At 39.0% G+C, this 15,911-nt stretch overlaps 1 protein-coding gene across 1 annotated transcript; it reads left to right on the forward strand.

The window, feature by feature from the left end:
- Positions 1–1,012: 1,012 nt before the first annotated feature.
- On the forward strand, positions 1,013–15,665 carry LOC133013789 (proline-rich transmembrane protein 1-like). Its single transcript, XM_061080835.1, has 3 exons — positions 1,013–1,349; positions 2,632–2,859; positions 14,519–15,665. The coding sequence occupies exons 1-3, from the start codon at positions 1,176–1,178 to the stop codon at positions 14,672–14,674; spliced, it is 558 nt and encodes a 185-aa protein (XP_060936818.1). The 5' UTR covers positions 1,013–1,175; the 3' UTR covers positions 14,675–15,665.
- The last annotated feature ends 246 nt before the right edge of the window (positions 15,666–15,911 follow it).

The raw sequence follows: 15,911 nt of genomic DNA on the forward strand, positions 1-15,911 counted from the left end.
AAAACACAAACCTCTTTTATAGGAACACATATATCTAATATTATAACTTGTGCGCGAAAGATAAAAACAATAATAATCTTCTGGGACTATAGGGATTTCCGTATGCACTTGATGCCTGAGAGCTGTTTGGGGTTTAGAAACGCTCTGGCTCCATCTAGTGAACACCGATGTTTTCATACTAGTCCAACCACTGCTGCGTGCACATGGATTCCTGATGTTTCTGTAAACCCTGCAGTGCGACGTGGGACCTCTTGTGTCAGTGGATCTCAGGTGAGATCACGTGACACATGTAGGAACAGTTACCACCGTTGAATTGTGGTTTCCTGTGGTGGTTTCTCAGGTCACCTCTTCAGCCTGCATTTTGTGTGAGGCCCCTACTCGTTGCCCATCCTCCCTCTTGATTTCTTCAGTCGGAGATCATCAAGTTCCCCATCAGTAGCGAGAATTTGACCGGAAACCAGACTACTTTCGTAATAAAAGCCTGAGAAAGAAATTGAAAATGGTCTCAATGTGTTTGAATTATATTAGAGCTAATACATTCACAATTTGCTTATGTTCTTTTCTTACAAAACGCACATAATGATTACAAGCTAATGGTAAATCTCCAAGCTACTTTAGATATATTCAGCTGTTTTAAACTGCTTTATATTATCGCTCATTTAAAATTAGTACCTCCCCTTCGTGATTTTAAGTATTTTTATGATTACTTTCATTGTTTTAACTAAGTCCTCGTTGAATAAATAAAGATGTTTTATAAATTAAATAGCCCTACCATAATAAGTATTCAACAATCTTGTCTTAGGTTGATTTTAGATTGAGAGAGAGAGAGAGAGAGAGAGAGAGAGAGAGAGAGAGAGAGAGAGAGAGAGAGAGAGAGACTATAGACTATAAAGACAACAAAGACAATATAGACTGTACATTAGTTATTTTTCCAAGATGAATCCCATTCACTGTTATTTTGAAAGTGTTAACAGGAACACGTGTTCTCTGTACGTTACTTGACTAACTTAGCCTAAACTTCTAACGGCCACTTTGTCTTGCTACTCTACGTACCGGAGGGAAACTAGCTGCGGTGGACTTTTGTCTCCCAACGCCTTTTAATCGGAATAAAAAGACGTGAAGCGTTCGGGGACATTCTTCTTCTCCTGAAAGACCAGAGAACCAGCAGTTGTAAAATGGATCCCAGTAAATCTTCCACGGCCCCTGAGATGAACTACGGCGGTGAGAAGTCCCCCATGGGCCAGATGCCTCCTCCGGCCTACCTCGCCAGCCCTTACCCGGGGTACCCGCCTCAGGCCGGCATGGGATACCCGCCTCAGCCCGGCATGGCATACCCACCACAGCCTCAGGTACACATCCCTAATACGGAAAAATAAGATGTCCATTTGGACATTAGTGTCCTCTGCACTAATTCCTATCTGTATAACTTAAAACAGTTCTTTTTACATTATTCCATGTGTTTGCCTCACTACTAACACTGCTATTTGGTGAAGTATACCCATCTATATTACACATACCCTTTTTCCTACTCATTCATATTGTATATATATTGCATATGTACTGCCACTATTCTTCTTAGGTAATATAAGGATATATATGTATATATATTTCAATATTTCGTTTTACATCATTTATACATGAGTGTACATCCGTGTGCAATCATCCTGTGCCACTGCATTTTACTTAAAGTACATTTCTCTAAAAATAATATTTCCATCTGGAGTGAAAAGTGTATGTTCTCTTTCATTGCCTATTCTTTTTCCGTTTTCTTTTGTCTACCTCATTCTGCTGCTTGTGAATTTCTTCCGCATAGGATCAACAAATCATATCTTTTAAAAACAGTCCTAGTGGGAACTTTTCTTTTTTTCTTTCATATTTTTTGTATCATGTTTTTTTTATGTGGGGCGGAGGAGCCACTTCTCAGAACAAATTAATCCGTTAAATCATAAACCAGACCTGTGAACTTTGACAGTAGCAAGATAATAAAAAGTGTTTGTAACAGTTTGGGTTTAAGTGAAGGATCCGCAACAATTGCTGTAACATCAACCTAATGGCCAGTTTGATGCAAGGCTAACCACACTATTAACAACTATTTCACCACTAAGCTTCACATTAATTAGTCAATACTGAATAAAAGAAAAGAAATGTTGTCTCCTTTAATGGATGTGATGGACGTTTTCAACAGTGCTAAGTGTAAACCCACACTGAAAATGTCAGTTCAGTTTCACTTCCTCTGAATTTAACCACATGACATTTTATGTTTGCCAGGTCGGATGGGATTATTTCCTCATCAGGACAAACGGTTTTCTTGTTTACTGCGAAGCCTTCCTCATTTCCCCCTTATTTTACATGAAAAATGAGTTCCAATTTAGCACTTGACATATATGACTTTGTTTTCCCCTTGTGTTGCTTCTGGCTTGTGCTGCTGTTTCAATTGTGAATCCCTCTTCGTAGGATATATAAAAGTACCTTATCTTAACTCATCACTGGGCTTGCATTACGCATTAGATATATATATCAATATAACGTATATTGAACAATATATGATGATAAATATATAGCGATAATTATTGGAATATTGTTTTATGGCTCAGCCCTATTGAAATTGTCTTTCCTCCCTGTGGCCTGCAGGGCTTCGGACCTCCACCAGCTTATGGGAATCAAGCATACGGACATCAGCCACATCCCATGAATGAGTACCCAGCCCAGCCTTCCTCTGTCACCGTACACCAGCCCGTTGTGTACGTGACTCGGAGTCCGCTGGCCCAGCCTGTCACTGACTACATGTGTTACTCCGTGTTCACCTTGATGTGCTGCTGCCTGCCACTCGGCATCGCAGCCCTCATCTACTCTATCTCAGTGAGTTTGATTCACTCGTCTTCACATGCATACTCATGGTTAAATTCTAATTTAATTTGTATAACACCAAATCACAACACATGTTATCTCAAGACACTTTCAGGCTGAGCCCTTGAAAAATGATATAGTGGAACTCAACAGTTCCCACTATGAGTAAGCAGTTGGCAACCGTGGAAAGAAACAAAACTCCCTTGTAAGGAGAAGAAACCCCCAATAGAACAAGACTCAGTGTGGGCGGGTCAAGTTGGGGGGAGAGGGGGAGAGAGATACAGCAGGAGCGGTTGTGTATCTGTTGGGTTTAGTACTGGTTTGGCCTAAACAGCCTCCATTTTACTTTCTAAACAGCCTCAGTTATTTGTGGCGTGCGTGCTGTGTGGTTACGCAAGAGTTAGGTATAGTAGTTCTGTGAGGAAGAGATGGCACATGTTGGCAACAAAAAGCTGAGATAGACAACCGGTGGTCCTTAAACTTGTGTTAGATCAGAGGTACCCAGCCACGTTTTTTAATAACCACATGTTCGCTCTGGCTCTGTCATCGATTATTTCATAATTGTGTTGATCTGTTGCTGTACAATGCAGATTCAGAGATTTAATTTGACTGAAAATAGCATGGCAAATCAGTGACTTGATTTCTTTATTTTACTCAGTTTTAATCTATTTATCCGATGCCTCTTTTTGTGAAATGTATATAGAGGGGACTGTAGTAGTATTTAAGTAATTGCACATTTTCTCCTGTTGGTGCAAACATTTGTTTAATTTTGTTGTCATCACAGGGTCGTGGTTCCTGCTTTCCAGGGAAAATTAAGAAAACTAATTATGTAATAGAAAGAATGACTGCTGTATTGTTACACTCCAATCCAAATTTACACAACATCATTTATCAGTAAGACATGGAATGTAGTATTTACTCTTCTCTTTACTTTTCTCTAGTAACATATTCATCACTTGCGTTTAGAATTAATTCAGCAGTTTATATAAAAGCAATTGTGGGTCTGTTTTGTGTTCAAAACATTGATTATTGAGTTTGGTATACCACTGTGACCCACTGGAATTGTTTGGTGTAAAGAAAGTACATCTTGTTTGAGAGGAAGAGTTGGCTGATTGTTTCCACGTGGTTGATTTGAAACCTCAGAGTGGAAAATTACCCCCAGAGAGAGACTTACCACACTCCCTTCAGAGTCAAAGCTAAATTCAAAATTTGCACATGGAAAGATACAGTAAAGTTGTCATGAAACACCTCTGGTGACTTTCTTATATGGTTTGAATTACAAAAAAACATACATTTTGCGTATGGCACGTAGGTCAACTGAGTGATGTCACACATATTCACAGTTTTGTTCAATAACAGTAGATTGATACTTCGGTATCACCACATTGTTCTGAACCTAATCTGATTATATAAATACCATAATATTATTTTTGATAAAAGATTTACTATGTCAAAACTAACAGGTAGTATTATAAAACAAAGGTTCCAAATCTATGACTGTACCATTACTTCAAATGGAACACATTCAGCAGATCCAATATAAAATGTTTTAAAGAGCTGTGATATAAGCACCTGTATTGTTATTGGTGCTGTTGCGGCACATGCAGCTCCAGATGACTGCAATGGGTAACTTTAGACAACATGGACTTCAGCACGTACAAAGTTATGTAAGATAGAGTCAACAAACTTGAATCACTAGGTTTATATTAACATCTGATCCAGGCCAGGTTCCCTTTAAAGGAGGACCATCTACATTTCTATATCACAAGTCTTTTTTACGAGTATACTGAATGATCTGTGATAATCAAAATTCGACTAAACCTGATTATTGTTCCCCAAAGGTTGTTTACATGTTTGGCGATTCTGTTTGCTGTCAGCGGTTTCTGTTTGCACTGTTACCATGGACGTGCAGACGCTTAATTAAGTAACTATCAGGCAAGAGCTGAAGTTATAATTAGGAGTTGATTTGTGTGGTATCTGAATGGAGCTATATTTGGTAGCCACCACTGTCACTGCAGATTTCAGCTGTATGTGTGTGGAGTCTGGTTTCTGGTTTCAATGCAGTGTTGCCTGTAGATCAAGAGGTTTGGCACAGGGGTAATGTGCTTTTCGGAGGAGGAGGGCTTTCGCTTTATATGTACATATAAATACACACATTATATTTCATTGTACTACACCAATTTTGCTTGAATACGGAGAAGAAATTCCCAGAGAACTAAAGCTGTAAACTGCGCAAGGAAAAATCTCACTTGGTGCATTTTAAGATGTAATGGTACGTCTGTCACAATAAAACTTTAGTTGGACAAGTTATTATCCCAGGAAATTGAGATAAATTAAAAATGTGCATAATTTTAAACCATATTATACCACTGATATAATCATATTATAGCATAATCCTGCATAGTCTTTTGTGTTAGGTTAGTATGCAGCGTTTGACCTTAGGATTGTGTGTGTGTGCGTCTGTCTGACTGCTCGTCACTCTTCTTAAACACACAACCTGACAATGACATGTATTTAGTTAGTAATGGATGATGTTGGATCATGAATCCGGATCGTTCCTGTCACTTTAACTATGATATCCTGGCTGTGCGCGTCTCCTGTTCATGTATTTGTGAATATATTTGTGCACATCAGTCAATCTGTGTGATAACAATAATAGGACTCAGTTTTAATGATGGTCTTATAGTCTTCTAGTGGAAAATTCCAAAAGCTAATGAAATGTCGCTCGCTGTCAACAGTTTCAAATAGAACATCTTTCTTGTTATGTGGTGGAGGCAGAAATCTTGCATTTCAGAAAAACCTATGCTTTTATTTTCTAACCAATTACAGACACTTTAAAAGTAAATAACACAAGTAAAGATTGTCAGCAACTTATGTGTATGCATTTTATTGTGAAAACTTTTTATCAACTTATTTTTTTGATAATCTTTCCTGAGACTCGGGCAATGAACAGTGTTTGTATGATGGTAAATTATGTTAAATATTGGCATTAAATATCAACTATCTACACTTTTTAATGATAACCGAAAGATACTGGTATTGGCAGTACAAAAAAACCGTCTCATTGCTGAACATGCCATATCCTGTGATGTAATCATGAGGAAGATCCCACATAGTAGTATACTGCTGCATATATATCTGCAGCTCACCACAGGAAATTATCTGATGCTTTACTGCAAAGACCGTATCTTTATTCGCTTATGGAGTCGTGGCCGTCGAACAGACGAGATCAAACATGTCCTCTCAAAAGGTTGGTTTACATTCAACTTTAGCCTATTCAGGTAAAACCCAGTGGAAAACCCCGCTATGACTTAATCTCTTGCTGTATTTACTTAAAGGCTGTGATGGTGTGGTTTCTCTAGCCTCCTTTTTTTCTACATGGTTACTCAACCTGAACACTCCTATCCTGTAACACTGCAGCAAATCACATGATCTGAAGTTTTGCAACAATGTGATATCCAACATTTCACAAATTTGATTCACATCTGCAAAATAATAACTCCCTCAGGGTGACTGCTCTCCTCCTCTCCTGCTCTTAATCATCGGCTGTAACCTTTCCCTCTTTGCTTTCCATGAACATATCCTGTGTACTTTTGATTAGTCACTTCCTTATCATCTGTTACTTTCCCTTGCATCAAACCTAATGACAACAATTCATTACAGGACAAAGAGCATCCACCTTAACATTGCCTTGTAGGGTCAAGTGGAATAGGACTCTGAAACACACATGGAAACATTTCACAGATAAAATTATTCTTTCTCTGCAGAACATTTGCATTCCTTTGAGCACACTCTTTGTGATATTGTAGCTGCATGAATGACAAACAGATGAATTCCCGTCTGTTGAGAAGTATTTGTTGATGATCAGTCCAACACACGTCATTTTCCTTGTGTGCTTCCTTGAAGTTAGATTGTCTCTATCCCTCCTTCTGCCCGTCCCTCTGTTGCAATAATGTGTCTTTCAAACACGAAAGTTGAGTCCAATAAGTGTGAGGGATAGTGGTGGGTGAAAAAATCGATTCTGTTCAGTATCGCGATATTTAGCGCCCGCTATTATATCGATACTGTAGCACAAAGTATTGTAGCACAAAGTAAGTAAAAAAAATGACGAGGAGAGTTTCAGAGTTTAAAAGATACCTAGTGTGTATGCGGAAAGGATGTTCTCTACTGCAGGAGATATAGTAACGGCCCAGAGGAGCACTTTAACATATGAGCATGTTGACCAACTCCTTTTTCTGAACAAAAATGCCAATATTCCCAAATGAATTTAACATTTTGGGTCATGACCTTGCAGGTCTCAATTTGATTGAAGCTCTAGGTTACTCTTATTTATATGATTGAGCTCAGTGTTCATGTGAGAGGTCTCCTATTCAGAAAATAATTACAAAGGTCCTGTGTCCTGAATGTTCAAGGACAAAGTTTTTGCACTACCATTTCTTAGTTTTTGCACTTCAGTTAATGTGTAGAAGACAATGTTGTTCACAGAATTAAATGTGACATTTGAAGTGAGTTGAGCAGTCTTATTTTCTATTTCCTAATATGGATCGCAATAAATCGGAGAATCGAATCGCAATACTTGCAGTATCGCAATATATCGCAGAATCGCAATACTATTGAATCGTGGCCCAAATATCGCAATACTATTGAATCGTCACATTTTTGCCAATTCCCACCCCTAGTGAGGGACATGTATGTGTTACATTGCATGTGCCAAAGTACCCACTTGTATCTTCACTGCTAGTCTCACTCACTCACTTTTCTGTTTTACGCAACCATTACTATCTATAAATAGCATTATAAATATCATGAATGGAGATCACGATGTTGTCACGTGGATCTAATATGCCTTGAAGTATAGACTGCCTCGCTTGAGTGCACTTAGAAACTGAAATAGATATTGTCAAAAAGAAGTAAGTGCTTTTAAGTACTTCATTCTTGTCCTGACTTGTTTTTTGAGAGATTTGGGATGACAGGAGGGACAGAGAGGGAGTTGGAAGTACAAGTGTTTAAGGGAAAATCATGAGACAGCCATGGTTAGGGTTGGGTGTGTCTCAAACTGTGTTTGTGTTCCTGCATTTTTTCACAGAGTTTATTACTGGAAAGCTAAATAAAAGAGGAGGCAGAGACGGGAATGAGATCAAGCGGAAATAAAAGACAAGGAGACGGGTGTGGCGGAGAGAGATAGGGATGACTGCTTGAATCTGTTCCACTTAACATCTTCTATGTGGCATTTCAAGCACAAAGGACCAGTGATTTAGCCTCTTGTGAAACAAACTCAGTGTTGATTTCATGTACACATTCTTTCTTTCCTGCTAAGTTAAACAGAATTTTACTCTATAAATGTGTAGATAATGAGAATTGGTCTGCTTTTGGATGCAGGATGAGATGTGGAGAGTTACAATGTTGAACACAAGAAGTGTCCACACAATGAATTTTTGTCAGTGCTCTGTGGCCAAGCCACTCCTCTCTCGATGGCAGCGTCAACAAACGGTTCTTTGTTTCGTCACATCTAAGCTCATTTTGACAGTGGATTAACCTCCAGACGTTAACTGGAGGGGTCTGTACAGTGTGACGTCATAAAAGCTTACTTCCTGTCAACAGATCCCCTCTACTGCAACAGTAAGAAATTCCTCATCAAAATACATGGAAATCACTTATAATACATTATAAATTAAATTATTCACATTCAAAATGTTATACTACTGCTAACTGCAACCCTAAATGTCACTAGTTGCTTAATCTAGTTTCAATTATTTGAGATCATAGTATTGATAAGCTCAGACATTATCGATATTCAAAACCGGAAGACAAATGATTTACTGTTTAATTCAGCTGCATAAAAGATATCTTGCAGACTTTGGGCTCTATTTGGATCATATGAGGACAGATCCTCTTGCATTATTTGAAAGACTGGAATGAAGGCTGCAGAGCCAGCTGCAGGGTTTACTCGGTCCCTAATTCAATTAGATGTGCAAATGTTGAATGTTTTTGAAAAAATAAAGACATACCGTTTTCAATCAATTTCTTTAGTTGGTTAAGCAGTTTGTCGGACCAAAGGTACATGTTAGAATAAAAGTGAAATAAAAACATATATAAAATTAATTAATTAAAAAGTGCAGAACAAAAATACACAATCCAATCATCAAGCTTCACAAGTGCACATGGATTGATAACACGAATAGACAAATATAGATACAGTAGTATTAGTAGCAGTAGATACCGTAAGGGTAGTATTTAGATAATCTGTACATACCTAGGCTTGTGTTGTTCTTGTAAATGATTGAAGCTTGTTAAACAAATTGGAAATGTAATTTAAGTTTAACTTTACTGCAAAAGTCTGCACCTAAAATTCTACCCCCACAAGGCAGCTATATATAGAATAACCTGTTGACACTGATGATATCTAACTGCTGCTTTGCCATGAAGGAACACGTGAGAGCTCCTCATTAAGCTGAATGAGCAAAACATGTTGATTATCAACTTTTCCATCAGCAGATTTATTTTAATTTCTCATTAGCAAATTGATTGGATTTCTTAATCCCAACTGGATGACAAGATTGAACACTTGCATCTAAAACCTCTCATCTCTCATCACAAGTCCAAATGATACCATTAGAGAATGTGTTGTTTTTCATGCATGATGTCACACTGTTGCTTTTAGGAATCCAAGTCCCAATGGACAGAGCTGTGTGTTAATCCACTGAGCTGAAGAGAATACTGTGAAGACAAACACCTGTTGCCTGCCAGTCAAAATGGCAGAAAGCTTGTGGAGAATTCGGCAGCACAGAAGGTCCTAAAGGATGTAAATGGACATTTAATACATTTACATGCAAGTTAAATATTGTATAAAGCATAGATCGCTGATCCGAAGACAAGAAATATGTATTTGAGATATAACTGAATGTATTCTGTCTTACAGTTAAATGCATTATGAAAGACTGAATAAACGCGTTCAGTAGCTGTTACCACATTGGATGCAAATATTTGTTCAACTGGATTTGCCCCAGGTTAATATGACTAATGAACTAACTGACTACTTTTCTTTTCTGTTTAAAAATTATGTAATTTGACTACCGCAAGCGACTAACAACGTATTGTTACTGCCAGCGACTAACAACTTATTAGGGCTGGAGGATATGGCCTAAAATTATATCAAGATAAAAAATGTCAGATCATTCGATAATTATCACAATAAATCATGTTATTATTTCTTTTAAATTTAGGGAACGATCTTTTCTCCTGTGTGAAGGTTGTGGTTTTAAATCATTTATGTGGCATTCTTCCCCAATATATATATATATATATGTAATTTTCATCAATAGATTCAATATAAATATATATATATATATATATAACCCTAACCCCCATATACATATATATATACAGTATCATTTAAATTTATTGTGCAGTTCAGCTGACTGTAATAAACGTCATATACATTGTATGTAATGGCTAATAGTTTAGCTAATAGTTTAGCAGAAATTGAACAACCCTGGCATTCATGTGGAGACATGGACTTAATACATTTACATCCCTATAAACTGGCTGGTGAATGCTCCACTATGTCCACTCGCTAGCTGTTAACAATTTGACGATGTGACGTTCAATACTGGTAGATGGTGTATAGCGGGTATCAGAGATTTGTCACTAAAAACAGTTGCCTCTTGAACTACAAACAAGATTGATCCCTGCAAGCAAGGAAACAGAGAGCTGAAGAAAAAAAACACTTAAAAAGCTCCACAAGGGTGGCGTGGGCAGCATTCTGCATTTAAATTAAATAGTGTATTGATCCGTGCAGCTTTGAATCTACACAGGCAATCCACTCTAGCTACCTCGCGATGAATCACTGTGACGCCTGATCTGTGATGGTCAGTGTATCAGCATTTCCAGTTTCTCCGGCATGTCTTTTTTCTCTCTTGGGGGCAAGCACCAGGCACAAGCTTGTACCCTTGTACCCCTGGGTGGGCTTCACCCCGGGAAGTCAGACTGTAATAAATCCCAGATGTGGCCTTTTAAAGACCTACCTAGTGGCCCTTTGAAGTTTAAAATCAGAGCTCACATTATAAAGGCCAGCTTCCCTTGAAACTGGCTGCAGCTTTGAGGCTACGTCTGTTTAGCCATGCACAAACAAAAAAAAAAAACAGCCACTGAAAAAGTGAGTGTAAAAATATCCACAGAACTCGGTGTGTAAAGGTCTTTAGTGTTAAAACAGGTAAATGTGTGTCAACAAGAGGTACACAGAGCAGTGTCACAGAGTGGAATGCATTGCCAGTGTTGACTTTGCCGTCAGCCAATCAGATACAGGCCCCAAGTTGAATCCCATCGTGGGAGTGATGGAATGCTTGGTCGAGGTGTCAAGTCTTTGAACTGCAGATTATTTTAATACATTTTTGTGTAGTTGTTTTCATGGGTGCTTGGTGGGGGAGCAAACCTGGAAAGTTACACAGTTGGTGAGGGGTAGAGTTTTTTTTTGTGTGTGAACCGGAGCCTGATTAGGTTAATATAAGCTGCACTGAGATTGTGTTACTGCGTCCCTGAGACGTAGTGATGTAAGTGTTTCTGCTGGCAACAATGAAACGTTGCGACCTGCCTGGACAAAAAAAAACAGGGAAAATATCACAACAAAGCAATAAACAAGGTTTACGCTACAAACACTCCCTCCGAACTCCTGCGCTGGCCTGCGCTTATTTCACAACAATAAACAAAAACACTAATCCGAGGTTATTAGGGCTAGTACAGTAGTGAAGGGATTGCTTTGTGTTACATTCCCTCTAGAATTGGCTGGCCGGCCCCCACTGCAAAAACAGTAATCCTTGTGTGTTAAAAACAAGTCCAGGTGAAGTGATAAGGATCCACACTCACCCACACTGTTGGAGTCTCAATGGTTAACTTTGTTAGAGCAGTATCCAATCAAATTGAAGTCAATGGTGAGTACTTCGTTAGAGGAAATAAAACAGAAAAAACACAACCTGCCTCCATACTGCTCCTGTGGTGTCATCGAGGTGTCCGCAAGCCCCAACATTCCTATTCGACTCGAAAAACAAGGTCATTGACATCGTGTTTTAAGACTAAAAGTCAGCTGAATTCTTCCGACTAGGTGCATTCATGGTTCTCGGAAATGCTAACTTCCACTAGCTTGGCCACTTCTGGTGAACCTTAAGGCTTAAAACACGGTTTAACTGACCTTGTTTCGAGTCAAATAGGACACCAGGATGACACCACATGAGCAGTATGGCATGTTTTGTTTTTTCTGTTTTACTAGTCTGAAGATGAACAATGAGCCACATTGAGTTATTACGATAGTTTAAGTCTATGTGGAGCTGTGGTTAAACAGACCCAGGCTATCGTATGGAATTCGGAGAGATCTCATGTATAAGAGAGACAGACTGAAGAAGTACTCTGCTCACTGATCTGAGTGGTTTGTTTGTTATAGAGAAGTCAGGCCGTGGAAATCGAGTGAGCTGTGGGTATGTAATAAGCTATTAATTGTGTCCTTGCCAGGGAGCTAAAGCTAGCTAACAGTTGTTTGTAGACATCAGGCATCACATCACAATTTTATATTAAAGTGTGGCTTCAGTGTGGTTCACACAATCTAAATTCCAAGGATGCTTTCTGAAAAGCGCCCTAGGCAGCTGTTTCTTTTGTCGGATGTAACTGAATTATCAAGATTTAAAGTGAAAATTGTCAAAGGAATCAACTCTTGATTTTGTGAAGAGCTGTGAACTGGGGATGTCCAGGCTTTAATTTCACCGTGTCAAACCGGCTCGACTCAAACAGGCTTGACTCTTTGACACCATGATTTTGTTTTCGGGGGGGGGTTGTTTCACTGTGTGTGAGAAAGACTCCGCAGGCTTTTGAAATCTGTTCCATCCCCTTTCATCAGCTCTTTTCACTTCTGCTCTCTCTGCAATTTTCTCACAAATATCAGGCCCCATCGCTTTCCACAGTGACAAGGAAAAAGACCAGGGAGAGAACTACAGACAGACACAATGACACGCATGAAGATAGACACATTTAAGCAGCAGCAAGATATACAATTTCATATCACTTTATCACCGTAACTATTATAACCTTGTGATTTATAACATATGATATTATCAATACATAATAATAAATGAAATAACCCTTTTTACATATTTGGCAATAGCATAGTGCGAAATACATCTAACTTTGGTCAAACAGGAATCCCAGTAAATCAATTGCAATAGTCTTTTTATCCTCCCATAACCATCTGACAATAAAAGAGAGTTTGGCTGCTTTTCAAAGTGATAGTTTGCCTGGATGATTATAGACGACTTACTTCCCAATTGCTCGGTCAGCTGACTCAGTTTATTTCCTCTGTAGCAGCATAACATGTTGCAGCAGCCTTCAGAGTAATAACTGCTGGTTAAACCAGACTAACTCTCAAAGGCTCACTCAAGACGAAACTAAAACCCCTTATTTGTCAAGGGCAAGATTTAGGCTTCCAACATCCTTAAAAACCAACATTACCCATAAATTTAATTAAGATTCATGTCTTTCTGCTGCAGTATTGGTGTTTAAACAATGCTCAATTGGTACTAAGGGACCCAAAGTGTGCCAAGAAAATATCCCCCACACCATTACACCACCACCACCAGTCTGAACCGTAGATACAAGGCAGGATGGATCCATGCTTTGCTTTCATGTTTATGCCAAATTCTGACCGACCAGGCAACGTTTTTCCAATCTTCTATTGTCCAATTTCAGTGAGCCTGTGCGAATTGTAGCCTCAGTTTCCTGTTCTTAGCTTAAGGAGTGGCACAGAGTGTGGTCTTCTGCTGCTGTAGCCCATCTGCTTCAAGGTCCAATGTGTTGTGCGTTCGGAGATGGTATTCTGCATACCTTGGTTGTAACGAGTGGTTATTTGAGTTACTGTTGCCTTTCTATCATCTCAAACCACTCTGCCCATTCTCCTTGGTTGTGTGTGAAAATCCAAGTAGATCAGCAGTTTTAGAAATACTCAGACCAGCCCGTCAGGCACCAACAACCATGCCACGTTCAAAGTCCCTTAAATCCCCTTTCTTCCCTATTCTGATGCTCGGTTTCAACTTTAGTAAGTCGTCTTCACCACGTCTAGATGCCTCATTGCATTGAGTTGCTGCCATGTGATTGGCTGATTAGCTATTTGTGTTAACAAGCAATTGAACAGGTGTGCCTAATACAGCGGCCAGTGAGTGTGTGTATGTATATATATACATTTTATACAAAATCTGAGAGACTTGTTATCTTTGGACAAAGCCCGGTTTAACGTGTCCTCCTCCTGTTCCGTCTGAATCTTATTGCTAAGCTATGTCTGTTCTGGCTGTAGCTTTCATTAACATGATTAAAGCTAGAGTTGTTGCAAAACTGTAATACACTAGATGTGCAGGATTTATTTGTGATGCTTGAAATACAGGTCAAAGGGTCCAAATTATGTGCAAGTCTATATGGCATTAAAGTAAGAAATAAACAAAATTATAAACAACGAATCATATGACGTAGTTGTTCTGCAGATGAGGCCCTATCATCACACTTACTTTGATTATATAATGTTCATTTGTGGTACAGCAATCTAACATTTACATCTGTGAACATAAGGTTGATTTAAAAAATATTTTGTTTTATATCTACCTCAGTCATTTACGTTTTAAATATTTGCTCTCACCCTCAGACTCGTGAAGCCAACCACGCCGGTGACCAGCTTGCAGCGGAGCGGAGCAGCCGATTGGCCCGGACCCTGAACCATGTGGGCCTGGGAATCGGTCTTGCGTTCACCATCCTCATGGCTGTCTACCTCGTGGTTATGGCATCTGTCATCGCCAATTAAATCAGCTTCAAAATTGTTCCCATATTTCTTGTTCCCATAATCAGTCTACACCAAGTTGTCGAAACCACGTCAGGAACATGACCATCAGAAAGGGCTTATATTTGCTAACATGATTGAAATCACCTTTTTTGCTAAAAGGCTTTTGGAGAGTTTCTGATTTTTCTTAAGTAATTGGCCGCTTGTTTTAAAGACACCTCAGAAGCTTATTACGTTGTCATTACGTTCCAATAATGCAGAGTAACCACTTCAGCTTTACTGTATTCACATTCCATCGACAAATCTTTTTGTTTGTGATTTGTTCTTTCTGTTATCACACATCAAAAATATATGCTATTTGGTCAAACCTTCTTCCACTTAATGCCCCGAGTTTATGTCTCGGTTCTGTGTTGCTCTTCCACACATGCAGACTTCATGTTTTGTTCAAAGAAAGTTTTACATTTTGTGTTCAAATTGCAAATGTTTATTCATTGTGCGGTTTTAAAGAGATTTGTCTGGTTGTGTGACGGGGGGAGCACTGCTGCCTTTTCAACTGATTTGTTGGCTGTAAATATGCACTAACTCCCTCTAACCCGTTTAGAAGTATGCTTTGCTAGAATCGCAAAAAGAAACAAGCAAAGACGTGCCTTAAAAATAACTCAAAAAAGGAGGGGTTTGAAGCTCACCCAGAACAAGTGAAGAAAATAATGTCTGTGTGTCATCAGATAGTCTCTGAGCTTTACTTTCGCACCACACAGGAAAGGCCTCCTCTTTATTCCAGCTGCACAGGAACACACAGCTTCTCTCAATATCAGCAGAAACTTGGCGGACACGGCCAGTTTGTATATCAGGGGCTGTGGTTCTCTGTTTGAAAGTTGTGGTGTGTTATGTCTCACTGGTTGGGTTTTGTTTTGTCAACCAATGTCTGTTTGCTTTTCTTAACCATAGCTGAAAAAAAGATTTTACTTTGTACCAGATTTCTTTATAAATAAAAAGTATGTTGAGAGAAAAAATCCCTTGTGCCGTGGTCTGTTGTGATGATTTATAACTGAGCAGTGCTAGATCCTAACAAGGTTTGTCCCAATACGTCAGAACACTAATGGCTGCTGGGAAAGTGTGTGTCAGAGAACAGGCTCGCTCACATGACTTCCTGTAAAGAACAGGCTCGGAAGAAATATATCCATCACACTCTTCCTCTCTCACCCTGCTCACTCCTTTTGCCTGCACCCCTCTTCTTCAAGTTACGTTGTGATTTCCGACC

This window comes from Limanda limanda, chromosome 11 (assembly GCF_963576545.1).
Source record: "Limanda limanda chromosome 11, fLimLim1.1, whole genome shotgun sequence".
Lineage (NCBI taxonomy): Eukaryota > Metazoa > Chordata > Actinopteri > Pleuronectiformes > Pleuronectidae > Limanda > Limanda limanda.

Coding starts and splice junctions, on each gene's coding strand:
- LOC133013789 (XM_061080835.1), top strand. CDS start 1,176: ATGGATCCCAGTAAATCTTCCACGGCCCCTGAGATGAACTACGGCGGT. Junction 1,350..2,631: donor CATACCCACCACAGCCTCAG/GTACACATCCCT, acceptor TGTGGCCTGCAG/GGCTTCGGACCTCCACCAGC. Junction 2,860..14,518: donor CCCTCATCTACTCTATCTCA/GTGAGTTTGATT, acceptor TCTCACCCTCAG/ACTCGTGAAGCCAACCACGC.